Here is a 23,050-nt window from a genome sequence, read left to right on the forward strand (position 1 = left end):
ACAGGTATATGTTTTCTTATTCATATTTATTTTTTATGTTTCTCTTGAGGGATTAATTTGTAAGCCATATTTTCTATACAACTATGGTCTTCTTCATCACAAATGCTTGTAAGTACTCTATATATATATAATTTTTCTCTCCTGTTGTTTTGCTGGGTAGATTATACTTTGTCATAAGTCTAAGATACTTTGCCTTCTGTAATTTCTTTTTCCAAGTGAAGCTTCTTGGTATTTGAATTTTTTGTCTGTCTGTAGTATTTTTTTTTTTTTTTGCATTAACTCTTCTAGTATTCTTGTTGGACTTGTGGATAACTTGTGTGTCTAAGGTTTTGCTTGTAGATGATATTTTCTTCTTCTGTGTTTGTATTCTGAGCCTCTCTGGCACCACAATAGCTCTTCACAGTTGAGTTCTTTTGTTGTTATTCTTAACTTTGTGTTAGTGCTGAGCTCCATGCACTTCTGGGGGGAAGGGGAAGAATGTTTCTGTTACTTTCACAACTCTGCTGAGTATCTTCAATCTTTCATTTCTCCCAAACTGGTGTAATCCAGACAGAATTATTCACTACCCTCCTGTTCTGAGTTCTGTAACTTTCTGACCTAAGTTTGAGTCTATTGGTTTATTTCTGATTTGAAGTTTGGACTTAGTTCACTGGAAGACTTTCCAATTTTAGAGCAACTGCACTTCTGGATCCATTTTGATCTTTGGTCTTGGCCTAAGAGACAACCCTGCTTTTGGAAACTTGTTCTGGGGTCAGGGCACTTCTAGGGCTAATGCTTTTAACTATTCTTTTTCCTGGATCTGTGACCCAGCACATGCCTTCATTTTTTTATGTCACTGCATCAAAATAAAATTTTATATTATTAATATATACATACATATTAATGTATTATAATGTCCCCATGAAGGGATATAACAATTTAGTCTTATGAACAATATGTTGTCTTCTTTCACATTTACCTTGTTATATATCTCTTCAGTCATATTTGAAGATCACATTTTCTATTCAGTTCTGGTCTTTTCATCAGGAAAATTTAAAGTCCCTTATTTCATTGAATGTCCTCCTCTCCCCTGTGAAAGATTCTGCTAAATTTGTCTGTTTAGTTTATGTTTATTTATAATCCAAGCTCCTTTGTTTTTCTGAGTGTCATAGTCTAGGTTCTCCAATTCTTTAATATTGAAGCTGCAAAGTTCTATGCAATTCTGACTGTTGACTCTTTGGTATATGAATTATTTCTTTCTGGCTGTTGGCAGTATTTTCTCCTTGACCTGATTGTTCTGGAATTTGACTACAATATTCCTTGGAGTTTTCATTTTGAGTTCTATTTAAGGTGATCAATGAATTCTTTCATTGACTATTTTAGAATATCAGAACATGTTTTCTTTTTTCTTGGGGTTAAGTGACTTGCCCACAGTCACTTAGCTAGGTAATTATTAAGTATCTAAGGTTGGATTTGATTAGGTTCCTAACTCCAGGGTCAGTGCTCTATTCACTGTGCCTCCTAACTGCCCCCTACTTTTTCTTTTTCTTTTTAAAAATTTTTGTTTCTTTTCCCAATTACATGCAAAGATAGTTTTCAACATTCAGCTTTTTGTAAGATTTTGAGTTCCACATTTTTCTCCCTCCTCTCCCTCCCTTCCTTCTCCACTTCCCAAAACAGCAAGTAATTTGATACAGGTTATACGTGTATAATCATATTTAGTGTATTCCCATACCAATCATTAAGAAGAATCAGAACTTAAGAGGGAAAAAACACAAGGAAGAAAAAGCATTTCTTCAGGCAGTTCAATAATTCTTAAAGTATCTCTCCTGGATCTATTTTCCAGGTCAGTTGCTTTTTTCAATGATGTATTTTACATTCATTTTTTCATTCGTTTGATTTTTTTGACTGACTCTTAATCTCCCATAGTCAATAGCTTCCATTTGCCCAATTATAATTTTTAAGGAATTATTTTCTTTAGTTAGCTTTTGTATCCTTTTTCCATTTGGCTTTTTTAAGTCTACTTTTAAAGGAATTTTTTTTTTAATGATTTTTTCCCAGATTTGGTCAATTCCATTTTTTAAAGGAGGTGTTTTCATCAGTTAATTTTTGTGCTTCCTTTTCCAAGCTGTTGATTTTTCCATAATTCTCCTGCATATTTCTTTTCTCAATTTTTCTTCTAACTCTTGACTTTTAAAATCCTTTTTTGAGTGGCAAGAACTACCAGATGTCACTTGTTCCCATACCCAGCACTGGCTAGGAAGAGAGCAACCTTTTAGCTCTCTGACTGCATAGCCCAATAAAAATCCCTCAGGGTCACATACAGAAATCAATCCCCATTCATGAATATAATGCCACACTACCAACAAATGCAATGGGCCAATTTCACATTTCTTTCTTTTTTTTAGTTTTTTTGCAAGGCAAATGGGGTTAAGTGACTTGCCCAAGACCACACATCTAGGTAATTATTAAATGTCTGAAGCCAGATTTGAATTCAGGTACTCCAGGGCCAGTGCTCTATCTACTGTGCCACTTAGCTGCCCCGCCCCCCCCCCCTTCACTGAAGGTGCCTTCCTATTCTATTTCATAATGCTATGAAAAATATCCTATTAACAAGATTGAATCCTACTGGTATAGACCATACCAAACTCTAATGGAAGAGTAATGAAAATTGCCTAATCTTATTTTATTTTCTGTTCATCCTACTCTTCCCCGCCCCACTTATTACTAAGACTGTCTTAATTAGTTTAATTTCATTTCCTCATCATAGGTAGGATCAATTACTATTCTGATTTAAAGTACTAAATAAATGACAAATTTAAAGGAACATGTCCTAAGAGTCAACTTCTCTTAAAAGTCAGTTTATCTTACTTATTCAACATTGATCATTTTGTTATATAAACAAAAAAGTATGTCCTTACTTTTTCATACAGAAAATGAGGAATATTTTGCTGCTGTCTGTTTTGAAAACATTCATAAAGTTGGAGCAGCCTAGAGCATAGAACTTGTTCTTGATTGAAGAGAGGATGGTGGCTGAACTGTAATGTTGATATGTTGAGATCTAATTGATACATTTCCCTCTGGCCTTCTATTTTGCTTCTGGAACAGCTTTCTACATCTGATTTTATTGCCTTTTGAAAGAAAAATATTTATGACACAATCCATAATCAAATGAATTTTCTAAAATTGATTTTCACTAATTTTATAAGTTAGAATTATTTTACAAATAGAATTTCAAGCACCAAATTTCCCTTTTTTTTCAACAACTCTTAATCACTACTAAAAATTCCACACTATCGTTGCCAAAGTTCAGGTGTGGAGACACACACTAGAATCTGAAACACGTTTCCCCCCCAAAAAATTCTAAGAAATTGACCAGATTCTTTAATATTGTTGCTAATACTACCTGGTTCATCTTACATTTTGAGATAATAAGACTTTCGTGGAATAGCCCAGGATCTTATTTATTTATTTTTGTAAGGCAAACGGGGTTAAGTGGCTTGCCCAAGGCCACACAGCTAGGTAGTTATTAGGTATCTGAGATTGGATTTGAACCCAGGTACTCCTGACTCCAAGGCCAGTGCTTTATCCAATGCACCACCTAGCCGCCACTGAGGATCTTATTTTGTATTAGAGAAGGATTACTACTCCTAAAATGAAAAGATTATTCCTGTAAACTGTTTCATTCCATATGAATTGGTTTAAGTCATCATAAGATAACAAGGGGTGATGCCCCTTTGAAGAAATTGTCCTATTGCTAAGTATCTGGAGCTTTCCACTTTTCCCATTTTCCTACATGAGAGGTAGGATAAGGAAAATAAACAGGCAAGTAAATAACTTCCTGTATACTGTGATAATTTTTTCATCTTTTTTTTTGCAAGTGACTTGCTCAAGGTCACACAGTTAATAATTAACTAAGTGTGAGGTCAAATTTGAACTCCAGTCCTCCTGACTCCAGGGCTGGTGCTCTATCCACTGCACCATCTAGCTGCTACTGTGATAATCTTTATAATTCTTCAAGTCAATGTTTTTACTTCTCCACTAAAATTCTATTCCAATGTATGGTGTAGGGCTGATTGTGGATTCTTGACAGATATGCCAAGTGAGCACAAGTTCTGGCAGAATAAACAAAACCAGTAAAGCTTTGGACTCACTGAGAGATTATATGCATGTTGAGCAAAGATCAGACTAGCTAAAGAAGCTCCAGCATCAGTAGAAGGAATACTTCCATTGTTGAAATTAAAGATCTTAGAAATATAAAAATATTTTTAACCATCTACTTTTGCCATGTCAGACCTGTCCCAAATTGGTCCCTTATATATTATTGTAACTACAATGATGATTTTGGAAGAGTTCACAGAGAAATATCAATGATTAGAGGCTAGAAAGATTCTAGAATTACAAAAATATTTTGATGATTAGCTTTTTTGATTTTTTTGATTACCTTCTTATAAATTGTTTTTAATCCTGGATTTAAGGTTTCAACAGCAATGAATTTTCTGAAATTCCATGATGGCTTAATTGGAGAAGGTAATGAAATTATTTCACCACTTTCTTCAAACCAGCATTTTCCCTATTAGAAATATTTCAGAAACAACAATGAAAAAGTTATATTAAAACAGCTTTCTTGTTATAAAAAGTTTTAACTTGATGCTTAAGTACTCTATAAACTATCAATTATTTTTATTATTTTAATCAATTGGTATACTTACCTCTTCCAGTATAAGTAGGCGATTTTCCATTTTGTTACAGCTCCTTTTGTATGTTTCTGGTTTTTTTTTAATATAAAATCCTTCATCTTCTAAGATACGTGGTGTCATGTCTTTAGGCAGCTTATCTTGGTTGATCACTTAAAACAATATAATATATATTATTATTATGATATGCAAAGTGTATTTCTGACAGTCCAAAATAGTAAATCAGTACTTATAAAATGTAGGGGGGTGGTAAATGAACCATCATCTAACCCATTACTTAAGTCTAACAAAACATTTTTAAAACCAAAACAACTTGAAGAATTCTAAAAGGCATGGAGAAAGCTGACAACTTTCTAGCTCTTCCTGAAATAAAGGTTTTGTTTGCAAAGGGCTGCCCACTTAAACATTTTGGGCATAAATCTTAAGATATCAAAAGAGAAATGCTTACAAGGATTAAAAAAAAATTAGGGAGGATCTTTACATGTTATAAAAACACTATTTGGTGGTTCTACCTTCCTAGGCACTGATTAATTTGTTTGATCATGGTACTTATTAAACATAAGCTCTTAGTAGATAAATTATTTTTATAGCCATTAATTGTAAATGTTAGGGAAGTTGCACTGAATTTTCATTCATGTGGCATAGAGAAGAGCAGATCTTTGAGTTAAGAAGACAGATTCAAATTCCATTTTTCAAAGTGGAATCAAACTTATTAAATCAAATAGACCCCAGACAAGTCCCCTTCAACTCTCCGTACTCTGACAACAAACTGGAGAGCTGGTGCTAATCCTCATTGATAGAGAAAGTTTTCTTATGGAGAATTCCCTATATCATATCTCCTACTTTTTGATCTCAGGACCTCTTTACAGTCTTAAAAATTGAGGGCCCCCTCCAAGGACTTTTATGTTTACTTGGATGATGTCCACTGATATTCATTAGTATTAGAAAGTAATTAGAAAGTAATTATCTTTAAATTATTAAAATAATTTTGACTTTATAGATCCCTTGAAAAAGTTTTGGGGACCCCTAGAGGTCTCTAGTTCATAGTATGAAAACTGCCTTTTTACCAAGGAAGCCACAGGTCTGATCCAAAACTAAACTAGACAAACAGTAAATCAGCTTCAGTCAGGAGCCAACTAGACAGAAAGCTTGGAGTACAGGTCTGAAAAAAGAGAAAATGAACAAAATAATTTTTTTGTTTCTGTTTTTTTTTTTTGTGGGACAATGGGGTTAAGTGACATGCCCAAGATCACTCTGAAAATAAATATCAAGTGTTCAGATTTTTCAGTCTTCCTGACTTCATCCAAGGTTGGTATTCTATCCATTATACCACCTAGCTGCCCCCACAAAGCAGTCTTAATAATGAAAATTAAGTATATTCAGAAACTAAAAAAGAAGATTTTGGCTATTTTCATGCCCAGTGAATCAATTCCACTACTCTTACACTTTCAAGATACTTGTTTGCTTCTATATGTACAAAATCATAGTTTGGATTCGGTGACTTTCTAAGACATCAAATCCATGTATATCAATTATACATTTCAAAACTAAATCCTTTGGGATTATTTATGCTTTCTTCTACTAAATCGATTAGGGGAACCAATTATATATTCATGTTAGCCATGCTTTTGGAGAATTGATAACCCCACTAGCTTTTATTCTGTATTCTTCCTCCCTTTTGTAACTAAACTCCTCAAGGCCATCTACAGTAGGTTACATTTATGTCCTCATTCTCTCTAATTCTCTCTAGACTGGTTTCCAATGTCAATATTCAACTAAAATTACTCTCTCCAAAGATTCTTTTTTTTATTAGGTTTTTCTGTAAAGGCAAGCGGGGTTAAATGGCTTGCCCAAGGCCACACAACTGGGTAATTATTAAGTGTCTGAGACCGGATTTGAACCCAGGTTCTCCTGACTCCAGGGCCAGTGCTTTTATCCACTATGCCACCTAGCCGCCCCCAAAGATTCTTAACTGATAGATCTAATGCCCCTTTCTCAGTTTGCATCCTTCTTGAGCTCTCTGAAATCTTTGGCATTGTTGGATCACTCCCTTCAAATTGTGAGGCTGTTCTCTCCTGGCTCTCTTTCTGTCTGACCACTCCTCCTCCTGTCTTCCTTACTGGATCTTCATCCATATCATGCTAATAGTGGGAAATCCTCAGCAATAGTCTTGAGGCCTCTTCTCTTTCCCTTCTATTCTATTCCACTTGCTGCTTTCATCATATTCCACAATTTCAATTAACAATGCGTAGATCTATTTGTCCAGCTCCTATCTCCAGCTAACTTTTTGACATCCCATAAACATTCTAAACTCCATGTGTTCAAACTCAGAAACTTTCCTATCTTTTTCTTTCTCCACTACTGAAGAGACCACCATCCTCCCTGTTACTCAGGATTGCAAAGTTAGGTGTCACCCTTAAACTTTACTCTCTTTCACCCTGCTCCTTACACATCCAACCTGTTTCTATTTCTTGCATATGCTCTCTTCGTTTTTGGACAATGTCATCACCCTGGTGCAAACTTTTACCACCTGTTGAATGATGTCCCTGTTTCAAATTTTTCCCGTAATCTCCACTCCCTTATCAAGTGATTTTCCTACAATATAGATCTAACCTTACCACAAATACACCTTCCCCATTCTCATTCAATGAAACGCAGTAGTTCCCTATTACCTCCATGTAAAATTCTCTATTTGTTCCACAAAGTACTTCATAATTCATCTCCTTCCTATCTTTCCTGTATTACCTTACCGCCCCCCCCATATACTCTGCAATCCAGTGACACCAACCTCCTCCAACTCCTACCTCTGAACATTCTTAGTAGCCATCCTCCATACTTTGAATGCTTTCCTCCTCATCTCCATCTCCTCCTCCATCTGGTTTCCTTCAAAGTCTTAGCTAAACTCTTACCCAGTCCTTAATTTTAGTGCTTCTTTTTTTTAGGTTTTTGCAAGGCAAAATGGGGTTAAGTGGCTTGCCCAAGGCCACACAACTAGGTCATTATTAAGTGTCTGAGACCAGATTTGAACCCAGGTACTCCTGACTCCAAGGCCAGTGCTTTATCCACTATGCCACCTAGCCGCCCTGGCAATATATTTTCTAAGAATTTATTTTATGAACATATATTCATTAGTAATTTAAATTTATTTTGTTCCCTGTCTGCACCTAAGATCATCCATATTTCATTAGTTTCTATCCTGTTTGGACATAGCCATGCACATGTTATCTTCTCCAAGAGATTGAATTTTTAAGAGCAGGGACTGGTTTAGCTTTTGTTTTCTTGGTTTCATTTTTTTGTTTGATTTTTTGCCTTTCTTTGTAACTTCATGGCTCAAACACAGTGCCTGGCACATAGTAGGTGATTTAAAAATGCTACTTGACTGAATTCAAATAAAAAAATTCAAATACCAAGAAGCTTCACTTGGAAAAAGAAATTACAGAAGGCAAAGTATATATAATCATCTACCATGGAATGGTGTAGTGAACATTATGGTATGCCTTTAAAAGTGAGTTCCTCACCAAGTATGTAGAACCAGGCTGGTGCTGATGAGATAATGGAAAGGTAGGCCTCTTTAGGACATAACACATGGTCCAAAAATATATAATATAAAATATTCATAAAATGGAAATGCATTTTGTTCCCAAAAAATAAATTCTAGGAGAATTTCACAAAAATCCTTTTAAAACATTCAAGTATTTCATTTTCACTATGGTTTTTAACTATATACAAAGCATCCTTGATTTATTAAATACATTAGTATTTTATTTGAAAAACAAAGTACCTGGAGAACTGCTTGGCACAAACATGTATTCCTGCTCTTTTTCAATGCGTGTTTGATCATCTTCATATTCAGAAGACAGTATTTCAAGTAAATTTGGAAAATTGACTTCTAAGATTTTTTCATGATCCATATCTGTTAAGTTTTGTGAACTATTTAACGCAGCCTCTTTCTCATAACTATCACTCTGTTTAATGCCAAAAAAGAAAGTTCAGTTCTATATGCCTTTACCAAATGAAATATTGTCATAAAAGTAGGTTCTTGGTCTCAAACTCCTTTCTTTGGTTTGAGACCCTCCACAATATTAATGTCATTCTACTTATTTTATGTATCATTCCATGTCAAAAATTCTGTACTGATTTATTCTCTTTCATGTTTGTCTGATATGCTTATATTTCCATGCCTTTGCTCAGCCCCTTCCCTAAGCATGAAATATCTTTTCACCTTTTACCTGTTGAATTACTGATTTATTAAAGCTGATTTATTAAGACTGATTTATTAAAACTCAATGCTAATGAGAATTGGGATGATGAATGGCTATTGAAAATGGAAACTTTTTGGAAAACCTTTCTATTGACTTGAGCTATTCAAAAGTAGTATGGACCCCCCATCTCCCTTGAGGTCTTTGAGCAAAGCTTAGCTACTTCCATTTTTAAATTGCCTTTTTCCTTTTACTTGAAGCAAGGTAGCCTTTTAATTAAAGCTCACAGAAATATTAAATGGCAGAGACAAGATCTGAACTCAGGTCCTCTTGCCTCTAAATCTAGCTAGCCTTCCACTAATCATTGATGAATTTGAGTGGCAATATATTTTCTTTTTTTTTTTAGGTTTTTTTTTTTGCAAGGCAAATGGGGTTAAGTGGCTTGCCCAAGGCCACACAGCTAGATAATTTAAGTGTCTGAGACTGGATTTGAACCCAGTTACTCCTGACTCCAAGGTTGGTGCTTTATCCACTATGCCACCTAGCCACCCTGGCAATATATTTTCGAAGAATTTATTTTATGAACATATATTCATTAGTAATTTAAAATTATTTTGTTCCCTGTCTGTACCTACATTCTAAGTAATCTTTGTTAAGTTTATCTCTATTGTTTCACTAGTAAGATATACCAAATGTGGCATTATAGAATGCTTTGGTACCTTTAAAGAAGCTATTTTCTGTGCTCTTTTAAGGAAAAGTTTCCCTCAACAATCTGCTTCAAATTTTTTTTAATTTGTTTTTTTTTTTTTGCAAGGGAAAGGGGTTAAGTGACTTGCACAAGGCCACATAGCTAGTTAATTATTAAGTGTCTGAGGCTGGATTTGAACTCAGGTACTTCTGACTTCAAGGCCAGTGGTTTATCTACTGTACCACCTAGCTGTCCCTGCTTCAAGTTCTTTAATAAAAAATTAAGAGGGAAAAAAAGATAAGCGTCCTTTTTTCCTGGACAGGTATTGGGCTTGTCTTTAAGAGAATAGTTAGATTCATCCAGCATAAACCAACTGGCAAAAACTGGAAAACTGGCAAAGGACAAAAAATAATTTTCTTTGTTCCACTTCCTAGAAGGTTCCCTACTAACAGCTTCCCAGAAGCAGAGATGAGAACAAAACTTAGTAATAAAAATTGGCTCTCTTCCATATGTTTCTCAATTTGTTCTGCTATATTAAAGTAAATTTTCTTGGAAGAATAAAATACTTAACCTGGTCTATTTTTTGGTTCAAAGCTTGGAAATCTGAGCATTCTTCACCACTCATAATAAAAAATATAAGACCTTCATCTGGTAGGACTTCTTCCTGTGAATTAAAGTAAAATAACCCAAATGCAATATTAAAGCAAATTCATTCACCAACTTTTACTCAATAAATCTTTTAAGTGCCTCCTATGTGACATGGCCAGGGAAGATATAAATATAAAAGATGTTTTATCTACTGTCATGATATTGGCAAACAGACTACATTGCAAATTGCTTTAGCAGAAAACATTATTTAAATGTAAGAAGAGGACAAAAATCCAAGGTGGCAGAGGGGGAAGAGATAGGAAGAATTTGTGGAAAAAGTCCATTTGAGATGAACTTTAAAGAATGGGTAGGTTTTTGAACAGGTCTGAGGCAATGAAGAGAGGAGAGCTTTCTGAGCAATGGAAAGAAAGATATGAAGGTTGAAAATATGAAGACTAAGAAAGCAGACACTCATTTGTGAACTGAAGCACTGACAGAAAAATAAAAAGTGCAACAGTCTGTACCCTCAAGGAGGGGTCTTCTCCTGGGAGAATGAGGCCTAAACAAATCACATATATCATTCCATTCAAAGCCCATATAAACAGGTAAGGGGGAGGTGCTAGTTACTGACAGAAACTAGGAAAGAAGGTCTCATGCATAAAGAACTTGAGCTGAGTCTGGAATAAAGTCAGGTATTCCAAGAGGTCAAGATGAAGTGAGAGAATAGTACAACAGCATGGAAATGTGTGGAATAAATTAAGATGACACTTTGCTAATGAGATAATCTCTTCAGGTTTTCATGACACTGCTCTTTCTTGATCCTCCTTCCATCCATTTGACCTCAAAAGACCTCTCCCTTTGGCTGGATTTTCATTTATGTTACACTCATCAACTATGGATATCTTCTAAGACTGTCCTGGGCCACCTTCCCCCCCCCCCCCCAACCTGGTGATCTTATGTAGTTCCCATAAGTTCAATTATCATCTCTGTGAAGTTGATTCCTAAATCTATATAGTCAGTCCTAATCTCTCCTAAATTCCAATCTCACATAAACTGCTTCTTCTTATCTGGATATTCCATAGATAACACATCATGTTCAAAATAGAACTCATCTTTCCTCCCAAACCCTTTCCTCTTCCCAACTTCCTATATTACTATTGTTAGTGAGTCACCCAAGTTTGCAACTAAGTGGAGCAGTAGATGCAGTGCTGGGTCAGAGTCAAGAAGACCTGAGTTCAAGTCCAATCTCAGATATTTACTAGCTATGTTTGCTTCTGTAAAATAAGGGGTATTGTGAAGATCTAATGAAATAATTATAAAGTACTTCACACAGTGCCTGGCCCATAATCCTGACTCACATTCACCCCACATATCCTCTCTCAAACATCACATTCTCCCCATTCACACAGCTGCTCCTCTGGCACCGTGTGTCATCACCAGGCACCTAGATGACTTCAGTAAATTCTAACTTCTCTCTCCTTACTCCAATTCATTTTCCCTTCACCTGCCAGAAGTGTTTCCTAAAGTACAGCTCTGATTATGTTACCCTCTATTCAACCTTCAAGATCAAAAGTACAAGCCTCTATGGGAATTGTCATATTTGAACCTGCTGACCCAAATAGCCTGTCTGAATTTTCCTACCATCTGTGTACACTAGGACACAGTCATAATGACCTTTTTGTTGCTCCTCCCCCATGACATTCCCTCTCTCACCCAAGTGCTTTTTCACTGGCTATGTACTCTCCCACCTCACCTCAAACTCATGACTTCTTTCCTAATTCAGTTTAAATCCCACATTCGGCAATTATAATGGCAAGGCTTGGTCCTAGTTAAGAATGGAGAAAATGCATCTCCTCTTCCCCTCTTTGCAGAAATGGTGTATTGTGGGTACAGAGTCAGACAAAATGTATGGGACTAGTTTTGCTCACCTGTTTCTTTTCTTTTTTAATCTTTGCTACAAGGAATAGCACATTGATCTGCCACTTTCCATTCTAATCCATTCTGTACACAGCTTCCAAAGTGATTTTTCTAAAGCACAGGTCTTACCAACATTGGTACCCTACTCAATTAATTTCAGAAACTTCTATTGCCTCTTAAAAAAATAGAAGGTTCACTCTTGGGTTTTTAAACCCCTTCACAACCTGGTTACAACCTACATCTGAAGCTCTACATTACTTTCTTTCCCATACTCTATGGGAAGAATATATCCCCAATTTCACCTCTTAACTTACAAAATACCTAACTTTCTTTAAGTCACTCAAGCATTACTTTTTTTTAAGGTTTTTGCAAGACTAATGGGATTAAGTGGCTTGCCCAAGGCCACACAGCTAATAATTATTAAGTGTCTGAGACCAGATTTGAACTCAGGTACTCCTGACTCTAGCTCCAGTGCTCTATCCACTGTGTCACCTAGCCACCCCAAGCATTACTTTCTTCATGAAGCCTTTTTTTCTGATTCCTCTGTCCATGATATTCTTAAAATATACACAGAAACACAAAAAGTATATAAATTTTTGTCTCTCCTATATAGTAGACGCTTTTTAAGAGCAGGGAATAGAATATTTTCTTTTTAAAAAAATTCTTGTATACTTAGTGCTTAGCACAGTAGCCTGTAATCTTTCAAGCCTTCAATAAATCATATGACTATAAATGTGCAAGTTGTCAGAATTTCATTTGTGAAAGCCTGCCTATTTTCTTCTCATGATCTTGGTGTGCAAAATTATTCTCAAAAATTTTACAGATAAGACAATAGGCCTAAGGTTTACTAATTAGCATTCTCAATCTCTTTTTTTAAAAATTCCTGAGTTTTTGGTATCCTTCTGTCTTTCTCAAAGGTCCCCAAATAGCGTCACATCTAGCACAGACCAGCTGTTTTCCACATCTTGGTTTTCTTTATTTATATTTCTTCTCTGGGGACTATGTCATTATCGTTCAAATATGGTGGTTCCTCTTGTCACTTACTGTAAAAATCTTTGTTATAAAATTGTTTGTCTCTCTTCTTTGTAGTCCTTTTCCTAGTTTCTTCCTTTAACACTATAGGAATGACTTTACTTAATTAAATGTCACAGGAAGATTTCTTTAAAAGTATTTTTCTTCCACTGATTCTCACTGTTTTATGAGGCAATATTGCTAATGAGTTGTCATAGACATAGAATTCATCACCAGGTGGTCAGCCTACTAGTGATTATTTTCCTTGTACTCAACACTAGATTCAAAGTCTTTCCAAAGTGATTAGAATTTGGCATAGTGGGTTTTCTCCCTTTCTTTGCATATCCAGCTCTTAGCATATAGTAGTCATTTACTAACTCAGTGTTGTCTCTCCAGTCATAAACTTCAAAAAGCCTCAGAAAATCAGTTCTCTGTCATAATGGGACATTGGAGAAGGGTTTTGTGGAGGTGGTTGTCCATGCTTTCGTTTAATTGGTGCAAGTAAGCCTTTTCCTGTATTCCTCTTGGCTGTCCTTGATGTTTCATTACTAAACTATCCCTTTCAGTCTTAGCATGCCTCTTGCCTTAGACTTTGGAGTCCACCAGGGCCAGGATAGAGAACACCCAACCCTAGAAGAATGAATGTTGATAGGCAAGAACAAGTTAGTTTAAATTTTATGTTGGCTGACACCCTAGAAAAAAGGGTGAAAAAACTAGAAAAAAAAAGAAAAAAGAAAAAACCCTAGGGAAAAAACCTAGAAAAAACCCCTCACATGCAAGAATTTTTCCATTTCTTCCTATCTACTGACCTAAAACAATATTTACCAGTGTGGTGACTTGTGAGACAGCCTTTAGTATATTCTTTTTTTTAAAGGTCTATGAGGATAAAGATTGTATAAACTTAAGGCTATGATTACTAACAGACATTTTTCACTTCAAACTTAGAAAGCACGTAAGTCAAAAAGGTCGATAACTCACAAATTTTGGAAGTTCTTTACTAGTGTTCTCAAGATGCTTTCCTTAAGCAATGGTATAGTTTCCTATTGGGTTTTTTGAAGACTTCTGAATCTGTGTCCAATCTGCCTTTGGTTCCTGATGCTGACACTATAATCAACTCTTCCAGGAATGCTGCTATTATGTCATTGAGAAGATAGAAAGTCCAAATCAACCCTTCAAAGCTTCTAAGGTTGAGGGTGAAGTACTCTCCCTTCCAGTCTATGTCTTCCCCACCCCCCAAGGCCTCATCAAAGGATTTCTTGCTCTCTCCTCTTCCCAAACAGATATTCTAATATCTAGAGTCCAAACTTATCTTCTGTTTTGCAGAAGACCTACAGTTTTTCTATGGAACATGATCAAATCTTTCAGCCAGGCTTCTTGTCATTCCTAGGAAGATATCTAGCCCTTGTTCACACAAAGTGAACAATGAAGATATATTCTCTGTTTAAGATAAGGGTGTAACATCTTGTTAGTCACTTTAAGTAGAGTGGGATAATTGTCTAGCATTGTCCCCAACTTTATTCATAAAAAAAAAAAGCAAGAAAGTAGTAGAGGAGAAAACATTTTTAAAGTTTAGTGAACAGATCTAAGTAAACAAAATCATTCTGAGGGCGTTTAAAATGAAACTGGAAGGAAGACAACAAGCTGAAGGTTTGTTTCTTTTTAAACAAACTTTCTAATAACAGAGGAACCATCACATTTGGTTATCATGGTCCCAGGTAGATATGGCTCTAAACAAAACTTAAGATGGGAAGAATGCTAAACTAGATCAAGTATGCATAAAGGGGGTTAATAATGGAAAAGACAAACTTCCGAAGGAATTGGAGTGGTTTTCAAGTCATCAGGAAGAGGTAAGGGAACTAATTGGACCCCCAAAAAGAGATCAAGAGAATATCAATAACAAAAGACCCCCATTTCTACTTTCCCATCTCTATAAAAATTTTGTGAATGTAATTGATACATATACCAAGAGCATCCTTGATAAAAATGGAAGATTACAGGCAAGTTTTTTACACAGCTCATCTTTACAGTTACAGAGCTAACTGAAAAGGTATAAAGAAAGCAAATTACCACCAACAGGTTGCCACCTTGTTTGTTGACTATTGGAATACATTTGATTCAGCAAAGCAAAAAAATTACTTCAAAGTTCCCCTTTGTTCACAGGAAGTTCACAGGAAGATATCATAATCATGAGATTCTTTCAAAGATTTTAACAGTAGCAATAATTTTGTTCCATGATCCTTTGATTGTTAATGTCAAGTGAGACATCAAACAAGGAAGTTCATGCTTACTATGGTATTAGAGGACATTCAAACCAGAGACAAAAATCAAAGATGGATTCCTTAAGAATTTGAGAAAGGTCTTTGGAGAAGTTGAAGACCATCTAAAGCAGGGACTGGGAACATTCAGCCTATATAAGGGCCATTAAAATCATTTAGTCTGATATTGCCACGGTAACCACAGGCAGGACTGGAGAGTCAATAAATCCAGGAGCTTTTTATGGGTGATAAATTATGGCTGATTCAAATTAAATAGTTTAACAAATAAAGCAGGCTGGGGCAGCTAGGTGGCACAGTGGATAGAGCACCAACCCTGGAGTCAGGAGTACCTGAGTTCAAATCCGGCCTCAGATACTTAGTAATGACCTAGCTGTGTGGCCTTGGGCAAAAGCCACTTAACCCCACTGCCTTGCAAAAATCTACCCCCCCCAAAAAAAAAACCAAATAAAGCAGGCTAATTTTTAAGTTGATAATTTTGAATGACCCTTATGTTATAATGATGTTATAAAGTATCCAAATAGCCCTTGGCAGAAAAAAAGGTTCCCCACCCTGAATTTAAAAAAATATGAAGAGATTATAATATACAAGAAAAGAACCCTTCAGGACAAATGACAGAAAGCATATAGATCAATTATATAATAAACATGAGAACTCATCAGGTACTCTTTTTATCCTTCAGATCCTTAGTTCACTAGATGACTTAAGATTTAAGGGAGAACCTGGACAAGATTTATACAAGATGGGAAAGCACAGATAGGCTGCAATCTAAAACTTTGGCAATAGTGTCCATATCATGAACCTCCTAAATGTAAATTATAGAACCTGGTATATAAAAATTATTTGTCACTTTTCACATAAAAACATCAAAATGAACAGTCATATTTCAGAAAACATCCATTAATTTAATCTCAAACAAAAATCTTACTTATCAAGAATGTCAGATTATTTCATATATATCCAATATAACATTTTGTTAACTTTTTTACATTTATAAAAAAATTTCACCTTTGTTGAAGACTTTTCAACTTGAACATTCTGAAACAAAAATGATTATTAAGATTAATCTCTGCATAAAATTGTTTTCATAAAACTTTAACAAAAAATGTAAAATATAAGATCTTTGTGCCTGTGTCCAAATCACTTAAAAGTTCACTGGGTTTCACTGTTTTTCCCATCACAGTGCATTATGAAAAGAAAGGAAATTATATAAACATGTGAAAGTCCTTTGATTTTTTTGGAATTAAGAATATATATATATATATATATATATATATATATATATATATATATTCATGGTATAATTTGTTCCTTGAAGTACAGTGACAGTGGATAGAGCACTGAACTTGGAATCAGGAAATATTAAATTCAAATCCTGCCTGACACATATTAGCTGAGTGAACCTGGGTAAATCACAATCTCTGCCTGCTTCAGTTTTCTCAATTGTAAAATGGGGATAATCTTACACACATCACAAGGTTATTGTGAGGGTTAAATGAGATTTAGCACAATGCATGAACATAGTAAGCACTATTCAAATATTAACTATTGTTGGTCATTTCAATCTAGTGGTCTTTTTAGTATCTAAAATTCAGCATTTTCAAATTAGGATTCATTATTTCCCTCACAGAAATTTGTCCTTTCCCTAAACTTACCTTTTTTTTTTCTGTTGAAGATATTCAATAATCTGCCCCCTCTTATAGATCCTCGGCTCCTTCAATTTCCAAATACTGTTGATCACTTCAACAACATTTTTTATATACACCTCTCTCTAGTTCATGTCTTTTTTTTTTAATCATTCTAGCCTACTTTACTGAAATTACCTGCTAGTCTCCTGGTTTCTTGTTTCTTCTTATATAGACAACCTTTCTAATCCTCTATCCTATACTCCTTTTTATATTCTCAAAAACCATCTTCCATTTCTAGAATTATTCTTTCTTCATCTCCTCCTAACAAAATGCCTATTCTCCTTCAAGGATTATCTCTAATACATCTCCTAATGAAACTTTCTCTTATTTTCCCAGTTGTTGCTCTCTACATCCCCAAATTGTAGTTGCACTTATGTAGTATTATCTAAAGAGAATGTAGGCTCCTGAAGAGCAAACACTATTTTTATTTTTGTATTTTGTTTGTTTGTTTTAGTTTTTGCAAGGCAAATGGGATTAAATGGCTTGCCCAAGGCCACACAGCTAGGTAATTATTAAGTGTCTGAGGTCGAATTTGAACTCAGGTCCTCCTGACTCCAGGGCCGGTGCTCTATCCACTGCACCATCTAGCCACCTATATCTTGGTATTTCTAATGCTGCATGTAAGACCTTACACAAGTTGGGACAATTAAGGAATATTCACTGAATTGAATTTCTATGCTCAAAGAACTGTTCTAAATGCTAGGCTACAATAGGGAGGCCACAGGTCAAGGAATTTACAATAATAGTGTAAGGGGAAAGGCAGGAAAAAGACTCAGACTTCACTAGTGCTAAAGGACCTGGGATCTCAAAAATTTTTTTGACAGTTTTGGATCTCATTTAAGAAGTTAAAATATAAAAATATATTACCTTTGCATTTTTCAGCTTTCCTCTTACTTTGCCTCGCAGGGATTCAATTATATTTTGGTTTTCTCCTGTTGCCAACTCTACCACATTAATATATAATCAATCAGCAATGGAAAAATATTAAATATCTAACTGCATGTTAATACTGAGCACAAGTATAGTTACATATGCCTGGTCCCTGGCTTGTAAAAATTTAAAAATCAATATTCAAATATGTTCATTGTCTAGTTCAAATTTGATGACCTTCATGAAGCATTCAGTCCACAATAATGCTTAGATTTTAAATTTCAAATTAAATCTTAATTTCGGTGAGAGCTCAGATAAATATTTTTGGGCAAGAATGTCAGTAGTTTCTGTGGAAGATCCTTTTATGAATGGTAATGGGTTGAAATTCACAAGACAAATTATCTATAGATGCTTGGGGGGTTGCTGAAAGATATACAAGTTAAGGCAGAATTTAAGTAATGGGGTGATTGATGAACTTGCTCATTCCATCAGTGCAACAATTGGGGACAATTCTGGGCTATCTGTGATGGAGAATACCATCTATAGACAGAGAAAGACTTGTAGAGTTTGAACAAAGACCAAAGACTGTCACCTTTAACTTAGGGGAAAAAACTTATCTTTTTATGTAATTTTTCTCTTATACTTTTTCTTCCTTAAGGATATTATTTCTCTCTCATCACATTCAACTTAGATCAATGTACACCATGGAAACAATGTAAAGACAAACTGCCTTCTGTGGGGGTGGGGGGAGGAAAGCAAGGGAAAAATTAAGGGAAAAATTGTAAAACTCAAAATAAATAAAATCTTTCTTTAATGACAAAAAAAAAGAATTATAGTAATGGTCAAGATAGCATTACGAAAGGGAAGAGAAGTCCAGCTCTCTCATGTAAACTCTAGGAAATGCTGTAAATGACCCCAGAAATACTAATGGTATAAAAAATCAAAAGGAAGCATAAGTTCCTCCTAATCTAGATCCATTCCAGAGGATAACCAGAAACTGGTAGAAATGGATAGAGTGACCTAAGGAAGACAGAGTCAGCTCAGATAAAATTGAAAGTAAGGATGAGTCTGAGGAACCCAGTATGAACTACTGCTTCTTCTAGTTTCTGATCCAGGAAAAAAGGGGAGCTAGCTCGGGTCCACCTGGCTCTGAAAGCAGACAATAATCTAAACAAGGTCATAACAAATTTGTTTTAATTCCAATAAATCAGATGCTTGAAGCCAGATCCTAGTCCTGCCTGTTGGGAGACAAAACTCCTCCCCCCCCAAATAGGTAAAGAGAACCTAGAAGTGTACTTTTCAGAGAAGACAGCCAACTTAACACTAGAATATTAGTGTTCAGGGAGCCATGTATGATATCCAATCTCTCACTGGGGTTAGTTAAGGCTGAGGATGGAAACAAAAGAAGAGATAGAGACTGAGCTCAAGACACCAACAAGGAGTCTAAAACAAAAGCCAGGGACTAGGACTAGGAAAGAGGACAGGGTACAATACCATCTACCAATTAGTAGTGGCAAATATAAAGATAACAGTGTTACCCTTATTATAATAGAGATTCAACCAAACAACTCTACTCTGATCCATCCAAGATTACAAGAAAGACTGAACTGAGCAAAAAATCCTAAAAAAAAAAAGTGAGGCTGAAAATATGACTAAAACAAAGGGGTAGAATCAAGGCAAGAGAAAGCCAGTATTTTCTTTTTTTTTCTTTTATTAAAGATTTTATTAGTGTTTTACAATTCTTCCCCCAATTTTACTCCCCCCCCCCCGGAAAGCAATCTGTTTCCATGTTGTACATTGATCCAAATTGAGTGTGTTGAGAAATCATATCCTTAAAGAAGAAACAAAAAAGTATAAGATAACAAGATCAGATAAGATTCCCCCCCCCTAAATTAAAGGGAATAGTCCTTGAACTTTGTTCAAACACCACAGCTCTTTATTTGGATACAGATGGTATTCTCCATTGCAGACAGCCCTAAATTGTCCCTGATTGTTGCACAGATGGTATGAGCAAGTCCATCAAGGTTGATCATAGCCCCCATGTTGCTGTTAGGGTATACAGTGTTTTTCTGGTTCTGCTCATCTTACTCAACATCACTTCATGCAAATCCCTCCAGGCTTCCCTGAATTCCCATCCCTCCTGGTTTCTAATAGAACAAGTGTTCCATTATATATATCTATATCTATATCTATATATCTATATCTATATATATACCATAGTTTGCTAAGCCATTCCCCAATTGAAGGATATTTACTTGATTTCCAATTCTTTGCCACCACAAACAGGGCTGCTATGAATATTTTTGTACAAGTGATGTTTTTACCCTTTTTCATCATCTCTTCAGGGTATAGACCCAGTAGTGGTATTGCTGGATCAAAGGGTATGTTCATTTTTGTTGCCCTTTGGGCATAGTTCCAAATTTCTCTCCAGAAAGGTTGGATGAGTTCACAGCTCCACCAAGAATGTAATAGTGTCCCAGATTTCCCACAACCCTTCCAACAATGATCATTATCCTTTCTGGTCATATTGGCCAGTCTGAGAGGTGTGAGGTGGTACCTCAGAGAAACTTTAATTTGCATTTCTCTAATAATGATTTAGAGCAATTTTTCATATGGCTATGGATTGCTTTGATTTCCTCATCTGTAAATTGCCTTTGCATATCCTTTGACCATTTGTCATTTGGGGAATGGTAAAGCCAGCATTTTAGCTAATGCACTCTTCCATGCACTCCACCTCAAACAACTTTAAAAATGAGCCAAACTGAATTCTGGGTGGGGAAAGCCAGCATCAGTGACACAGTCATTTTCCCAATCTAGGGTAGTTTAGGAAGACAAAGATATGTGGTTACAGCGGTGGGCTTGACTGGAAGCACTTGCTGTATGCTGTGATAAAGGCATAACTGGGAGCCTGGAGCCCCTGGGGCACAAAGGGACTGCACTTTTTTTTTTGTTTTTTGCAAGGTAATCTAGTTAAGTGACTTGCCCAAGGTCATACAGCTAGGCAATTATTAAGTGTCTAAGGCTGGATTTGAACTCGGCTTGTCTTGACTCCAGGGTAGGTGCACTATCCACTGTGCCACCTAGCTGCCCCAGGACTACACATTTAGTATGAAAAAGATCCCAGAGGATCCCTTCACTAGAATTGGGTGCCATTTGGCAGAGTCCCAGGTCAGAGTTAACAAAAGGAGTAGGGGGCCTACTTGAATAAGGACAAGACTGCAGACCAGGAAGGAAGTGAACAGGATTCTCCCTAAATCATGCCACATCGGAAGCACAGAAAATTTACAGGCCCATAGTGAGCTGTGAAAGTAAAAGAAGAGCATAAAAGACTGAAGATCACCCCCAGAGGCAAGCACAGCCCCAAAGCATCATAAAATTCAAAGTCAGGAAATAGGCTGGGGAAAAAAATGAGCAAACAGGATATAAGGAATCTCAATTTCAGAAGAAAACAATGCTCTGAAAATATCTTAAGTAAAGCTTCAAAGAAAAAATTTCAGATTGGACACAAATCTAAGAACAATTCCTAGAAAAGCTAAAAGACATTACAAAATAAAATTTTAAATCAATTAAGAGAGGTAGAGGGAAAACTGAGAAATGAAAACTGCATGTAATGCTGAGTACAAGGATAGTTACATATGCCTTGTTCCTGGTAAAAGAGGTACCAAAAAATACTTAAGAAAATGATTCCTTAAGAATCAGAATTGATCAAATGTAAAAAAGATACAAAACCGCACTGAAAACATCTTAAAAATTAGAATTGGATAGTAGTTGAGTAAGAGTTGAAAAAGAAGGGATAATATCTAAAAATAAATTAAGGGTTGAGAGAGGAACATACTGGAAGAAAGGGAAAAGGAGAGATAGAATTGGGTAAATTGACTCATATTAAAAAGAAAAGATTTTACAATGAAGGGAAAGAGGAAGGAGGTGGAGGGGGGCTGAATGAACCTTACTTTCATCAGAAATGGCTCAAAGAGGGAATGATATACTCACTCAATTGGGTATAGAAATCTATCTTGCCCTACAGGAAAATAGGAGAGGAAGGGAATAAGAAAAAGGGGGGTGGTGATCAAAAAGAGCTCAGATTGGGGAAAGGGGAGTCAGAAGCAAAACACTTTTTGAGAAGGGACAAGGTGAAAGGAGAGAGAGAGAGAGAGAGAGAGAGAGAGAGAGAGAGAGAGAGAGAGAGAGAGAGAGAGAGATTTAACAATTTTTTTCTTATTAAGACCGTATTTCTCAAACATGTAGAGAACTAAGTCAAATTTCTAAAAACAAGAGGTATTCCCCAATAAATAAGTGATCAAAAATTATCAATAGTTTTTAGATGAAGTATCATCAAAAGCTAACCATAGTCATATCAGAAAACACTACTGATCACTAAAACAATACTGAGATTTCTCAAAGGGTGATGTGGGAAAAAATGAGAAATTAATGCATTGTTGGAGTTGTAAACTGATACAACTATGTCCAATATAAAATATAAATTTGACCTAGTAACACCACCCACTACTAAGGTCTATATTCCAAAGGAGACAAATACAAAAATGAAAAGCACCTATATGTACAAAAATATTTATAGCAACTCTTCTCTGGTGGCAAAGAATTGAAAATTGAGGGAATGCTCAATTGGGGAACAGCTGAACAAACTATGGTATGCGATAATGATGAAATGCTATTGCACTGTAAGAAATGATAAGTAGGATGCTCTCATAAAAACCTGATTAGTAATGGTGACATAAGTCTAGAGAGATGGAATGAACACTTCCACAGTGTTCTTTTTAAAATTTTATTTTCATATTACAAGTCTTGTAAAAGTAAACATAGTCCCCCCTCCTCCACAAAGATAAACTCAAGAAAAATAAAAGATATAAAAATGTACCTCAGATCACATTATCATGAGAAAAGTTGCTTCAATATTTTTCCCCACAATTGCTATTGCTATTTCCCTCCATTCTATTCCTCCCCACTTCCATTTATTCTATTCTCTCTTTTTCACTTTGTACTTCCTCAAAAATGTCTTTGGGGTAACTAGATAGCAAAGTGGACATAGCACAGACCCTGGAATCAGGAGGACCCGAGCCCAAATCTGGCCCCAGACACCCAACCCTACTGCCTTGTAAAAAAAAAAATTATATATATAAAA

The 23,050-nt window shown here is 35.6% G+C and overlaps 1 protein-coding gene across 6 annotated transcripts in view; it reads right to left on the minus strand.

The window, feature by feature from the left end:
- CC2D2B (coiled-coil and C2 domain containing 2B) overlaps positions 1-23,050 on the minus strand; it is a 131,181-nt gene that overhangs the window by 79,034 nt on the left and 29,097 nt on the right. For 5 of the 6 annotated variants that reach the window (XM_074233263.1, XM_074233264.1, XM_074233260.1 and 2 more), the window contains exons 5-11: positions 17,908-17,984; positions 16,361-16,390; positions 10,135-10,227; positions 8,458-8,641; positions 4,692-4,828; positions 4,424-4,552; positions 2,901-3,110 (exon numbers count right to left, since the gene is read on the minus strand). In XM_074233263.1, the coding sequence (XP_074089364.1) occupies positions 2,901-3,110; positions 4,424-4,552; positions 4,692-4,828; positions 8,458-8,641; positions 10,135-10,227; positions 16,361-16,390; positions 17,908-17,984 (860 nt within the window). The remainder of the gene's footprint in view (positions 1-2,900; positions 3,111-4,423; positions 4,553-4,691; positions 4,829-8,457; positions 8,642-10,134; positions 10,228-16,360; positions 16,391-17,907; positions 17,985-23,050) is intronic. The other variant, XM_074233265.1, reaches the window with a different exon arrangement.

This window comes from Macrotis lagotis, chromosome 4 (assembly GCF_037893015.1).
Source record: "Macrotis lagotis isolate mMagLag1 chromosome 4, bilby.v1.9.chrom.fasta, whole genome shotgun sequence".
NCBI lineage: Eukaryota > Metazoa > Chordata > Mammalia > Peramelemorphia > Peramelidae > Macrotis > Macrotis lagotis.